This window comes from Gorilla gorilla, chromosome 18 (genome assembly GCF_029281585.2).
Source record: "Gorilla gorilla gorilla isolate KB3781 chromosome 18, NHGRI_mGorGor1-v2.1_pri, whole genome shotgun sequence".
NCBI classification, from domain to species: Eukaryota; Metazoa; Chordata; class Mammalia; order Primates; family Hominidae; genus Gorilla; species Gorilla gorilla.
In genome coordinates, this window is record NC_073242.2 from 28055088 (window position 1) to 28067311 (window position 12224).

The 12224-nt window shown below is 52.1% G+C and overlaps 1 protein-coding gene across 4 annotated transcripts in view; it reads right to left on the reverse strand.

Moving 5' to 3' along the window:
- Positions 1-1498: 1498 nt before the first annotated feature.
- XPO6 (exportin 6) overlaps positions 1499-12224 on the reverse strand; it is a 114198-nt gene continuing 103472 nt past the window's right edge. For all 4 annotated transcript variants that reach the window (XM_019012287.4, XM_019012288.4, XM_063700071.1 and 1 more), the window contains 7 exons: positions 11065-11220; positions 9929-10043; positions 9586-9757; positions 8079-8240; positions 5368-5466; positions 4980-5210; positions 1499-2162 (listed from right to left, as the gene is read on the reverse strand). In XM_019012287.4, the coding sequence (XP_018867832.2) occupies positions 2061-2162; positions 4980-5210; positions 5368-5466; positions 8079-8240; positions 9586-9757; positions 9929-10043; positions 11065-11220 (1037 nt within the window). In that variant the 3' untranslated portion in view covers positions 1499-2060. The remainder of the gene's footprint in view (positions 2163-4979; positions 5211-5367; positions 5467-8078; positions 8241-9585; positions 9758-9928; positions 10044-11064; positions 11221-12224) is intronic.

Here is a 12224-nt window from a genome sequence, read left to right on the forward strand (position 1 = left end):
ACGAGGTCCATCTGGGAGACATCTACGGTGGAAGGTAGAGATTCAGACCATCCTGGCCAACATGGTGAAATCCCATCTCTACTAAAAATACAAAAATTAGCTGGGCGTGATGGCGCACGCCTGTAACTACTCGGGAGGCTGAGGTGGGAGATCACTTGAACCCGGGAGGCGGAGGTTGCAGCGCCACCGCGCTCCAGCCTGGTGACAGAGCGAGACTCTGTCTCAAAAAAAAAAAAAAAAAAAATACTCCATCCCAGCCCAGCTTACTCCCCATTGGCCTTTCCTCTGCGCTCCTAAGTCCTACCTGTGTTCTTCTGTCCAAGGGTGGGGTTCACAGGCAACAAATCCTATCCCTTCAACCCCTCCATCTCCAAAGGAAAAGGCCCTTTCACAGTCTCAGGCACAGACAGCACTCCTGGCCTTCCCTAGCAGGCAGGTGAGGTGGTATATATAGCCCAGGCATAATTGGATGCTAATTCCTTTCTGCAGAAGAGCCATCGGCATTTCTATTCTCTCCTTTCTGAACGCTGGAGCAGAGCTCGCTGCAGTCGGGAGGCTGTGATTGACATGGACGAGGGCCTGCCACACAAGCACACATCATGCACGCCCTGCTCACCCCGGCCCAGCCCCTGCCCAGGTGATTCCTATGGAAGTCTCAGAAACAGACATCAACCCACAGCTCCCCACTTCCCCAGGCCTGGCAACAAGCCAGTCAACGCCTGCCCTCACGTCCAGGTGAGCCAATCTCTCCCTGCCAGGCGCTGTAGTCCACATCAGCAACCACCCGATTTGGGCCTGCCCAGTCATCATGATACTTAGCGCAGGAGGAGGTGCTGGCTCCTGATTCTGGACAATTCGATGACAAATGCCACTTCCACACATGAACGTCTGGGCAAAGCCCCAGCTCTCAGACACATCATAGAGCCCCGAGTCCCACCCATCCTCACCCTCACAGAGTCACACCCTCCCTCCCTCTCCAACCTCTATTCTCACCCAGCCAATCCATCATGAGACCCCACCTCCCTGTCCTCCAGCGAGACTTCAGGCCACGGAGGGCCAGGTCCTGCTGCACATTGTGGGAAGGAATCTATTTCCTAGGGGGTGGGGGAGGCGGAGCCCACACTTCCCACCCTGGGGGGCAGGGGGAGTGGGTGCCACAGGGGCCACAGGAGTCAGGCAGCCTGGACTCCAGCCTCCCTCCACCACCAGGCGAACCATCAGCAACACCCCCTCCCAGCCTCCAGCCTCCACCAGCACCAGGCCAACCGTCAGTGAGACCCCCTCCCAGACTGCAGCCTCCCTCCATCATCTGGCCAACTGTCAGTGAGACCCCCTCCCCTCGCTGAGTAAGAGCAGTCAGGGAGATGCCATTAGAAGGTGGGAGACGCCAGGAGCCAGACCACTCCAAGCCGCACTGCCCACATTCCCATCAGGATGCACCTTGCTGGGAACCCGGCCTCAAGGAGGCTGTGAGTAGCAAGCAGCTCCCCAGCCAGGGTTTCTAGAACAACAACATAGGCATTTTATTTCTTTTCATTAAGCTTCTTAGTTTCTTAGTATCACAATGGAATGATGAGAAAACAACAAAAACGTGAGTCTTTGCAAATCTCTGACAAAGAGCAGAGATCTCAAGGCAATTGGGGCGGGGGAGGTTTGACAGAAGTGCCAGAGCAGTTCCAACGTCACATCTCTCCTTGGCTGGAATGGTGAGAAGGTGGCACTGTCGTGAGCTGTCCTTGGCAATTCTGCCCCATGAGCCACATGCGCCTGGTCTGCATGGGCCACCCCGCGGGATTTCCTGGTGCCTCCTAGTACCTGGCCACACACCCCTCCGCCTGCTCCAACGCCCTGGGAGCACCGTCCAGTGCTCAGGTGGACCCAGAAGCCAGCTCTGCTGGGCAGCGGCAAGATGTGGAGGAGCGGCAGAGGCAGGCAGCGTTGCTTGCGGTGGGAGAAGCCAAGGAGTGTGACCGAGGCCCATCTGGGAGACATCTGTGGTGGAAGGTAGGGCTGGCGCAGGTGGCAGCAGCAGAAGTCCGTGTCCCCAGGCAGTAGCAGGCCTAGAGCTTCACAGTGCCAGGGGGCAGGCTGTCGTTGCAGAGTCTGTAGTAGCGCAGGTCGTTGACCAGCCTGTGCACATTCTGGGTGAATGAGGGCAGGTCCTGGAAGGCAGGGGCATAGCTGCAGCCGACAACACACCAGGTCACCCACCCACCAGACCCCAACAGCTACTTCCATCCCAGAGTGTGCACTGAAGATAGGGGAGCACTTTCTAAAACTCAAAACTTCTATTCACTGTTGCACTGCATGTCACAGAGGCTCTGTGCCAGGCGCTGTGGGAGAAAAACAACAAGAGGAATACGTCCCTAGGGCCTCTCGGGTGCCAGACACTGCTGCAATCAACATACAGACATCAACTCACTGAGTCCTCACCACAAGGCTGCCACCAAGCCCTACCAGAACCACTAGTCTAAGGACAGAAAGACCAAAGCGCTGCACCATGAAGAAGCTGGCCCCAGCTCACACTGAAGGGACCAGCACACTTGCTCCTGAGTCCGGCCCCTCAAATGCAGACATGGCTGTGGTGACAGCCCTCTTCTTCACCGTGGCCCCTTGAGGTGACGCGCACACCGAGCAATGTCTGCAGAACCCTTACCCACGGGGCTCCAGGCCGCCCCTGCCACTCGAGAGCCACCCGAGCAGCAGCAAACACAGTCCCAAGGCCTGTCCCACTGGGCGCAGCGTGGGCCATGGAAGGCCCTGGGCCAGAAGTGAGGCCCTGACCTCCGCCATCATGCACACGGTGAGACCCTGCTTTTTTTTTCAGTGTAGGTCCCGGTGAGGACTCAAACAGGCCCAGCAAGCCCCAGCAGAGCCATGAGCAGGACCAAGTTCATTTTCCTGCCCAACCACTATTCCTCTTCCAGAACTCCATTCAAAGCCTGCCTCTTCCCAAAGTCTGCACAGATGCCTCCTATTTCCCGGCCCCAGCAGCCAGGTCAGCGCCTCTGTCCTGAACAATCTGCTTCTGGGGAGTGTGTGCAGGCTCTGGGGCCAGAACACCCAGGTCTGCCTCCTGCTTTGCAGCTCTACCACTTCCAAGTTCTGTGAACTGCTCACCTTCTGAGCCCCCACCATCTGTGAAATGGGGGAGTAACAGGACCCACACTTCAGAGGCTTGTTAGAAGGCTTACTCGAGCCAAGACATGTCACATGCTTGGCACTGTGTGGTCCACAGAGAGCGCTGTATTGGCCTGTCTACCATGAAAGACTTGGTGAAGGCTGGGACTGGTGCCCCAGTTCCTGGCCCGGGGCTTGAGAAGCAGCTGGCTTCAAACACACAGTGCGTGACTGAATGGAAGGTGGTTATTCTTTTATTTTACCCTCAAAAAACCAACTAAGGGATGTCTTTTAAATCAGTGGCTCCCAAACGCCAAACCAGAATTTCCTGGGTAGAACACAGAAGTCTGTTTCTCCATTTTTAATAAGTACCCCAGGTGCTTCTGATATAACTAGATTTTTTTTTTTGAGACAAAGTCCCACTCTGCCGCCCAGGCTGGAGTGCAGTGGCACAACCTCCGCTCACTGCAACCTCTGCCTCCCAGGTTCAAGAGATTCTTGTGCCTCAGCCTCCCGAGCAGCTGGGATTACAGGCGTGTGCCACCACACCTGACTAATTTTTTTTATTTTTAGTAGAGACAGGGTTTCGCCATGTTGGCCAGGCTGGTCTCAAACCCCCTAACCTCAAGTGATCCGCCCGCCTTGGCCTCCCAAAGTGCTGAGATTACAGGTGTGAGACACCGTGCCTGGCCTATAACTAGATTTTGAAACCACGGCTTTAAATCAAAAAGTTGACTGATATTGATGTCGTTAGAAGCTGATCATTAAGTATTAGGATCTGGCCTCTAGAAAAAGGAAAAAACATATCCAGGGGCTGAAGTGAACTGGAAGAGGCTTAGGAGAGAACAAGTCCCAAGAAAAGGAAGACCCCAAGACAAAGGAGAACAGGATGAGTCTAAGCAAAAGCTTCCCTGCCACACGTGGCAAATGAGGAAAGCAGGCGGCCAGGTTTCCACCAGTGAGAGTGTGCATCTGAGCACTACGGTGGAGCCGTGGACAAGCTGCTTCACAGAGGACTCAGGTCAAGAACCCCAAGAGGACCAGGGAGAAAGCGATTTCTTTTCCTAATTTCATCAAGTATAAAATGGTACAAGGAAAAGTTCCCAGAAGTTCCTATCAGGCAAGAGAGAGGCCTGGTCACCTGACACAGGAAGAAGAGAACAGGTGAGTGAGCCCCATGGGGAAGGAGGTCCCAGGCACTGTCAGGCTCCAACAAGATGGCCTCATGGACACCAAGAGCCAGCAGCACCCAGCTCCCACTGAGGTGCTGCACGGGTGGGGACAGCCCACCTGACAGTCCCTGCACAGGTGGCAGCAGTGGGACAAGAGGGTGAGTACTAGGAGGGCTCCTCCCAGGACCTGGCAGCAACTCAGCCCAAGCTGAGCTGGGGCCGGTCTGGAAAGAGCCCAAGACAGCCGAGGAACCTGGGTCCCACCTCTAACCCTGGGGACCCAGAAGTGCAGCTCCCAAGCACCAACCATCTCAGCCTGAATGCAAGCCTGGGCACACTCCAATGCTGGCCCCACCAGGGCTCGTCACCCAGGAGGGAGAACGGCAGGGTCCTGGGTATGAACAAAGATGCCAAGACAAATGGAGGGGCTGCAGAGCCAGGAACTCGGGACCTCCATGGCTGAGACTAAGAACATACATGCTACAGACACCAAGACTGGGGAAAAGGCTGTGCCCCTCAATCAGGCTACAGCACCGGGTCAGCAGGCATCTCGTGAGCTGCCGCCAAGCTGCAGGGTGGGCACAGATCACGCCCAGAGGCCTCAATGTGCCCCCTCCTTGCTGCACAGGTGCCAGGCTTGCGTGCCCACTCTGCCCTCCTCTTAGCCCGGCCTCTTTCTCTCCTCACCCGATCCATCTTGAAATTCCGCCCCAGCACACTTTTCTGGTTGGCATCCACACCATCACAGCTGGTCAGGAACTCTGGGAGGAAGGCGGCAAAGAAGCCATCAAAGTCGACTGAGGCCATGTTGTAGATGGCGATGCCAATCTCCTCCTGCAGAAGATCATGGGACTTGTGGACCAGGACCTGGAGCAGCACGTTCACAAACTGGAACAGCATGGCAGTCCGGAAGATCTTCTGCAGGCAGAGAGACCAGGTGAGCAGCAGCCAGCCCCCAGGGGCCTGTCCCGGGTCCCATCCACTTTCCGTCACACTCTCCAGTAATTACCTGAGGGTGGGACACAGGCCACAATGCCCCTGATGGAAGAATATTTCCAAGAGCTGGGGCACTTACCTTGTGGTACAGCTTCTGCTTGGTGTTGAGAGTCTCCAAGTAGAAGAGATTTTGTTTAAAAAGGTGGATGTCGGGCTGGAGAAAGGACTGTCCGAAAGCCTAGGAAATGAGACCACCATTTTATAAACTGCAAGACCAAGCACTTCTGGAGCATCTACCCCATGTCAGAAGAACAAGTGCCAGGGCCAGGGTACCCATTGTCTTGATGCTTCTGGCCCACCAGCTCAGACCTCTACGACACTCCTCCTAAGTCTCAGAGTTCATGTTTTCCCCACCGGGCCTTGCTTCTTATTATGGTCTCATATATACCTTTTTTAACGAACCTCTAGAAACCCATCACAGGACCTGGCTTTGAAGCAAGAAGCTCACACCTCTAGTCAAATCCCTGAGCAATCCTGGCAGACACCAAAGCCTGCCTGCCTGCTCCTGCTCAAGCCAAGCAATTCCCTCCCTTGCCCTCCTTCTCCTTGCATCCCCTGTCTCAAAAGCCACAAGCCCTACAGGCTCCTTCATGGAGCCTCCACCTGGAGGTTAAGCCTCTGCCTGGGGGCTAAGCAAAGTATTTTTAAACTGCTTTGGAATTCCTGGGTGTAAAAGTTACTAGTTCAGTCCAGGCACAGAAGCTCAGTCCTGTAATCCCAGCACTTTGGGAAGCCGAGGTGGGCGGATCACTGAAGGGTGGGAGTTCAAGACCAGCCTGGCCAACACGGTAAAACCCCATCTCTACTAAAAATACAAAAATTAGCCAGGCATGGTGGCGGACGGCTGCAATCACAGCTACTCGGGAGGCTGAGGCAGGAGAATCACTTCAATCCAGGAGGCAGAGATTGCAGTAAGCTGAGATCCTACCACTCACTGCACTCCAGCCTAAGCCACAGAGCAAGACTTATCTCAAAAAAAAAAAAAAAAAAGAAAAAAATTACTAGTTCAGGGGCAAAAAGAAACACCCCGCACACCAACACAAAGTGCCCTGCTCCAACAGAAAGAATAGAAAGTGACCATGGGGGCAGTGGGGGAGGCCGGTGGTCTGCAGGACCCCCCTACAAAACAAGTGGTGACTGCTTTGTCATTCTGTCCCTGGGCCCCTAAGCTACCAGAGGAGGACCTTGTAATCCCTGCAGCAGGGATGAGATCTCCATGATGACCAATAGTTTCCACTTATTTACTGTTTAAAGTTAGGTTCATGGAAGTATAACAGAGTAAACTTTTGAGGTTTATCTTTCTATGAATTCTGACCTACCTGTGGATTTGTACCACCACCATCACAACCAAGACAGGACACTTCCATCACCTGGAACGTCCCCTCACACCCTCACCCCTAAGGCAACCACTGCTCATTATCTGTCCCTGTGGTTCTGCCTTTTCCAGAATGTCATAGAATGGCATGGGATCCTACCATGCGTAGCCTTTGGCATCTAACTTCTTTCACCTGACAGAATGCATGTGAAACTCATCTATGCTGCTGATTGTACCAAGAATCCATGCTTGCTTATTGCCGAGTGCCAGTCCCTTAGAGGCATGCACGAGTCTGTTCATCCATTCAGCTGCTGGATACTCAAAGTGTTTCCAGCTTTTGGCAATTATGAAACAGCTTCTATAGACATCAGTGTACAGGTTGTGTGAACATATGCTTTCATTTATCTTGGGTAAAATACTTAGAAGTGAGACTGCTAGGTCATACAGTAACTACACATTTAACTTTAAAAGAAACTGCCAAACTGTGAAACTATTCTCCAAAGTGCCTTTCACCAGCCCTCAGCGGGGACCAGGCACCAGCGTGCCAAAGAAGTCTTCCAGGCAAGGACAGGGTTCAAGAGAAAGGCAGGGGAGGCGCAAACACTTGAGTACTGTAGACCTGAGGCCTCGCTGGGTGCCAGGGATGGGAAGGCCAGGGCAAGGGCACGTGCCTGAAAAGAACTGCCACACAAGAGTCAGTGAGTATGTGTGTGTGTGCGCGCGCGCATGCGCACGTGCATGCCTGTGTGCATGCTGTGTGCTAGTAGGGAGCTGGAGGGAGGGTGGAATCCTTCTTGCTTCCCCATGAGGAAAAGCATGCACTGAAAAAACCAAAAGAGACTCCCCTAGCTAGACTCAGATGAGAACGTCAGACACTTGAGTGCAGACCCTGGGAGCGTGCCTGACACAGCCACAGAGCAGGCTGGCTGTCTGGGCGAGGGGATGCCGTCCCAGTCTTCCACAGCAAGGGGGGGTATTTAGCCCCCAGACAGTGCACTCTCTCCAATGAACAGCTGCATCTGCCCTGAAAGCGAATGCTCCCTCCCAGGGCAGTGTTTCTCCCAGTACGGTCAGAGTCAGAATCACAGTGCAGGTCTGGGGCCCTCCTGCGGAGACTCATATTCAGGCAGCTCCCCGCTAAGAAGGCCCTCGGTGACTCTGGCATAGGCAGGCTCTTTACACTTGGGGAAACAGCACTATGAGGTCAGCGGAACTGACGTTTATCAAGCATCTCCAAGTGTCATGCACTTTGTGTATGTCATCTCATTTAACCTCACAACAAACCTGTGACCCAGGCAACATTAGCTCCACTTTGCAGATGAAGAAACTGAGGCTCCAAGAAATTAATTAACTTCATCAATACTAACAGGCAGAACTGAGCTTCAGATCCGAGACTGTGGGGCTTCAAAGACAGGACTCGCTGCAGTGGTCACGTTAGAGGAAGTCACCTGGCAGCAGCCCCGCCCCCACGTTACCTGCATGATGGCACTGAACTGGGGCTCATTCTCCATCTGCTCCTCAGCGATCCCCCTCTGGACACTGGCCAGCACGGTGGACTTGAAGAAGTACCTCCAGTTGTGATGGAGCGTCCGGAAAAGGAGCTCAAACAGCTCGGCCTTCACATCAGGGGAGGGACGCTGCAAAGACACACAGACGCTCAGACCTGCAGCTTGCGGAGCTGCTCCAGCCTGGGCCCAGGGCAGCAAAGATGCCTAGGAGACGCCTCGTGACAGCAAGCTGAGTGTCAACACTCCATCCACATGCCTGTCACTACCTGCACAAAAGACATCCAGCCCCTGGAGTCCTGTCACTGCCTGTGCAAAAGACATCTAGCCCCTGGAGTTGGCGGTTCACACCGCTAGTTCTTCAGGAGAGACATGGCCCACATTTGAGAGAGAACGCACGGGTCAGTGCCAAGGGCCCCTTTTTCTGATGAGCACTCAGCTTTTACACTACAAAAAAGCTACCAAGTGGATGAACAATTAGGAGTATGGATTTTCTGTTCTATTCGACCTGTCAGATCTTCTTGCTTGTTCCTTTTCCCAGGATAAAAAATGCTGTCCCACTAACCTGTTGGTCTTACACAACCACGGAGGCTAAAGACAGACCCAACGCCTTAAAGCGATTCTGCTCCCCAGAAGGGGAGGGTTTAAAGAACACTTGGGAGCCAGGCTCTCTGGGCCAGTCTCGTCTTTCCCAGTAGCCAGGATTCTGAGAGGAGTTAGAGGAGAAGGGTCAGGCTCAGCAGTGTTTTCTCATTGACTCCAACTCCCCCAATCCCTTATTCCAAATGTCTCTGCAGAATTCAAAATTAGAAGGCCCACATATATTCAGTTCAGCCTTGATTAAAATTAAATAGACACCAGGGGCCACAAGCATCCACAGAAGAAGCCTCACAGGCCCAGTGCATTTCATAATGCACAGCAACCAGACCTGTCCCAGTCTCAGTTCAGACAGTTAAAGATTAACTCTTATTTATATGACTATTACCAAAAAAACTGAAATTAAATCTATACTTATTCCGGGTCTTATTATGCTGAGTGCCTGCCTATTTTCTAAGAAGGACAAAGGGCTTTCCTGTAACACTGAAAGGTTTGTTTGAATGGTTTCAAGAATTTGCCTTGTATCCTCGAGACCATGAATGTTTCTAATAGGAAAGTACGTATGTTAGAATGTTCGCTATAGAAAACCAGAGTCTCTTAAAGGTATAAAATTTGCCGCAGGAGACTGATCTTAGCAACTGACCCTGTGGAATAACTGCCATGCTTACACTAGACTAGCTCCAATGAACTCGATCAATATAAAAACACTGTACCACACTAAAGGCCTTCTTCCTTGGGAGAAACTACTTTACAAGCATATTAAACTAACTTTAAACTAACTTTAAATGAACTTTAAAACACAATACATTTTCTGCGAAATCTCATTCCCTTCCCAATCTGGAGATGGGGGGGCTGCACAGGGGACCGTCTGAGCCCCTACCTCAGCAATGATGGGATACACTTGCTCCATGCACAGGGCGATGATGCTGGGGAGGAAGGGCTTGAACACCTGGCCTGGCTCCTGGACCACCACCTGCAGGATCTTCAGAAACTTCTCCACCACCCGGCAGCCTGTGCTGCCCTCGTGGAGGATGCTCTCGGCTAACTGCTCTCTACAGAGGAGAAAGCCACACAGTGAGCAACCACATGTTTCTCTGGGGGCCAGCATGATGAAAACCCATGCTGTGGCAAGTGCAGAACAGGAGCAAAAAGCCACACTTTGTCGCCAGACCCACTACTTCTCCCTTGAATCTGAAAACTATAGATAGTGGGTCTGTGCTTACCTGGTAAACATGTTGAGGAAAGTCTGTATGATTTGCTCAGTGAAAGGCACACCCATCTGTACTCTAAGGCCTCGAAACAGAGTGAGGAAGAAGCTCAGCATCTCATCAGTCACATCTGAGGAAAGGGGCAGAGATACCGTCAGAGGCTTGCACACAGTGAGAACCAGAACCCTGGGCTTCATCAACCTGCTCCTGAAATCTGCACTATCAGCTTTCTCTACAGCTTCCTGCTGGAAACATTTCCCCAACACCATCAGGGCCAATGATGGAAAGTGGAAAACGATTAGGGACATGCTGAGAAAATAGTTCTGGTATAGGGAACCTCCACCTGGTGGCTCACTACAGGAAATGAAAGTCATCTCGAACCCTCCCTCATTGCCCGACATCCAGTGATGGTCAGAGTTTCACTGGAGAGGGATCACTTTGTGCCCACACTGATGAATGCCAACTGGGTCAACACCTGAGTGCTTAAGCCATTTCCCCCTATGACTAATAATCCCTGCAGCTGGGTCAGGGGTTAAGTGGTTGAAAGTGGATAATGAAGGTGTATTTAGGTTGCATGGCCCTGGTCCATTAAATGGATTAATTGCAGAAAATACTGGTTACATATAGGGCAGTTTCACTTCCAGATCTCAACAATCATCTTGTGTAGTGTGTTTCAGCCCTAACTGCACGCAATCTGCTTGCAAGAGGCAATGAATATTTGCTAAGAAGTGTCTGATATTTCTCTTGTAAAACTGACAAGACTACTATAATGCTGTCATGAGAGCTAGGCAAGTAACATCCACAGAGCTAGAGAGGCCCTCTATCACTGACAGTGACAGACAAGGGTGAGGGGAACAATCTCGGCAAATGCACCTTGCCACAAAATAAGGAGAACTAAGCCAAAAAAGCTCTCTTGCCTTCTCTTATAGGTGCCAAGGCCCATATGGAGAGCTCTGCTCACTTTTCCAAAGGGCCTTGGCCCTAGACTCCACAAATAAACATCACTGCCCTTTCCCCTCAGTACCGGGTTTCGTTGCACGGAACAAGTCAAGGCCTGTACTGCACCGACTCAGTGTGCTCTACAGATCTAAGTGGGTATTCTGGCCCTTGTTAGCACCACCCACCAGTGGGGCCTCTGGGCCAGCTCCTACCTGACTGATGGATAAAAGCTGGAAAGAGGGCCAGGGAGACCTGAACAGATTCCTGCAGCGACTGGTAGCAAATCTGTCGAGACTTGGTGGACTCCCCCGAGATATTCTCCACAATATCTTCTAAGACGCTGAGTGTCTGGTGGATAATCAGTTTGGCTGCAAATCAAGATGAGTTTCAGGTTATAAGCTGTCTGGGGAGAAAGCATGGTAAGACGAGACACAAGGGAGAGGGAGGAAACTTGCAAAGGTACCAAGAAGATGATCACACGAGTCTCACTAAAGGAACAGTCTCTTGATTACAATATAAATTCTCCTCTCTTTATGTTTTAGTTTTTGTTTTTACTATTATTACTGCCAGGACTCCAGAAGCCTGGAATGTGTGTTGGGGAGAAGATGCCTGCCTGCCTGCTTGCTCAGGTTTTTGCCTCTGTTTTGCCTCTGGCCATTGGCAACAAGTCCACAGAAGAAAAAAGATAAATAAATGTACCCCCAGGTTGGGTGCCTTGGATTTAATCAAATCTAAAAGATGGTGAATAGACTGGTGAGAAAATGAGTGTCATAAGGTCACAGGCCAGAACGGACACATGCAGCTCAAACCTTGTCACTCAGTGGGATGCTACTCCAGCCCAGTAATCCCGCAAACACCTGCCATGCACATGTAATGGTGCTGGCTGCAAGAACAACCTGCCTGATCCATCTTTGGCCTATTAGCCCTGTAGCTTGATAAGGCATATAATTACTGTTATTATGTTATTGACAATACATAATGCTAACCCTGAGATGACTTTTGACTCCATATGGCACGCAGGGAAAACAGATGTAGTGGGCCGCAAACAGGCAGAGGTCAGAGAGCCCTGGCTATGAACCACAGGTGACCATCTGAAGGCTATGTGCCATGGGCAGGACCCTCATCCGTCTGGGAGAGCCGACAACCCCACTCTGGCAGTGCTGCAGTGGGGATTAGAGACAAGGTCCTGAACGATGCTAGCAGTGTGCCAGCCATCTAAGAAGGTCCAGGACGGAGATGCTGCCATTGTTCCCAGCGCGAGTGGAGTCACCCTCTTAAGATGCAGAGTTTCCCACCAGCCTCCCCAAAGTGACGCCCATGGCTCAGCCTGAGCCTAGCAGACTCAACCCTGGCGACCACCAGAGGCTGAGCC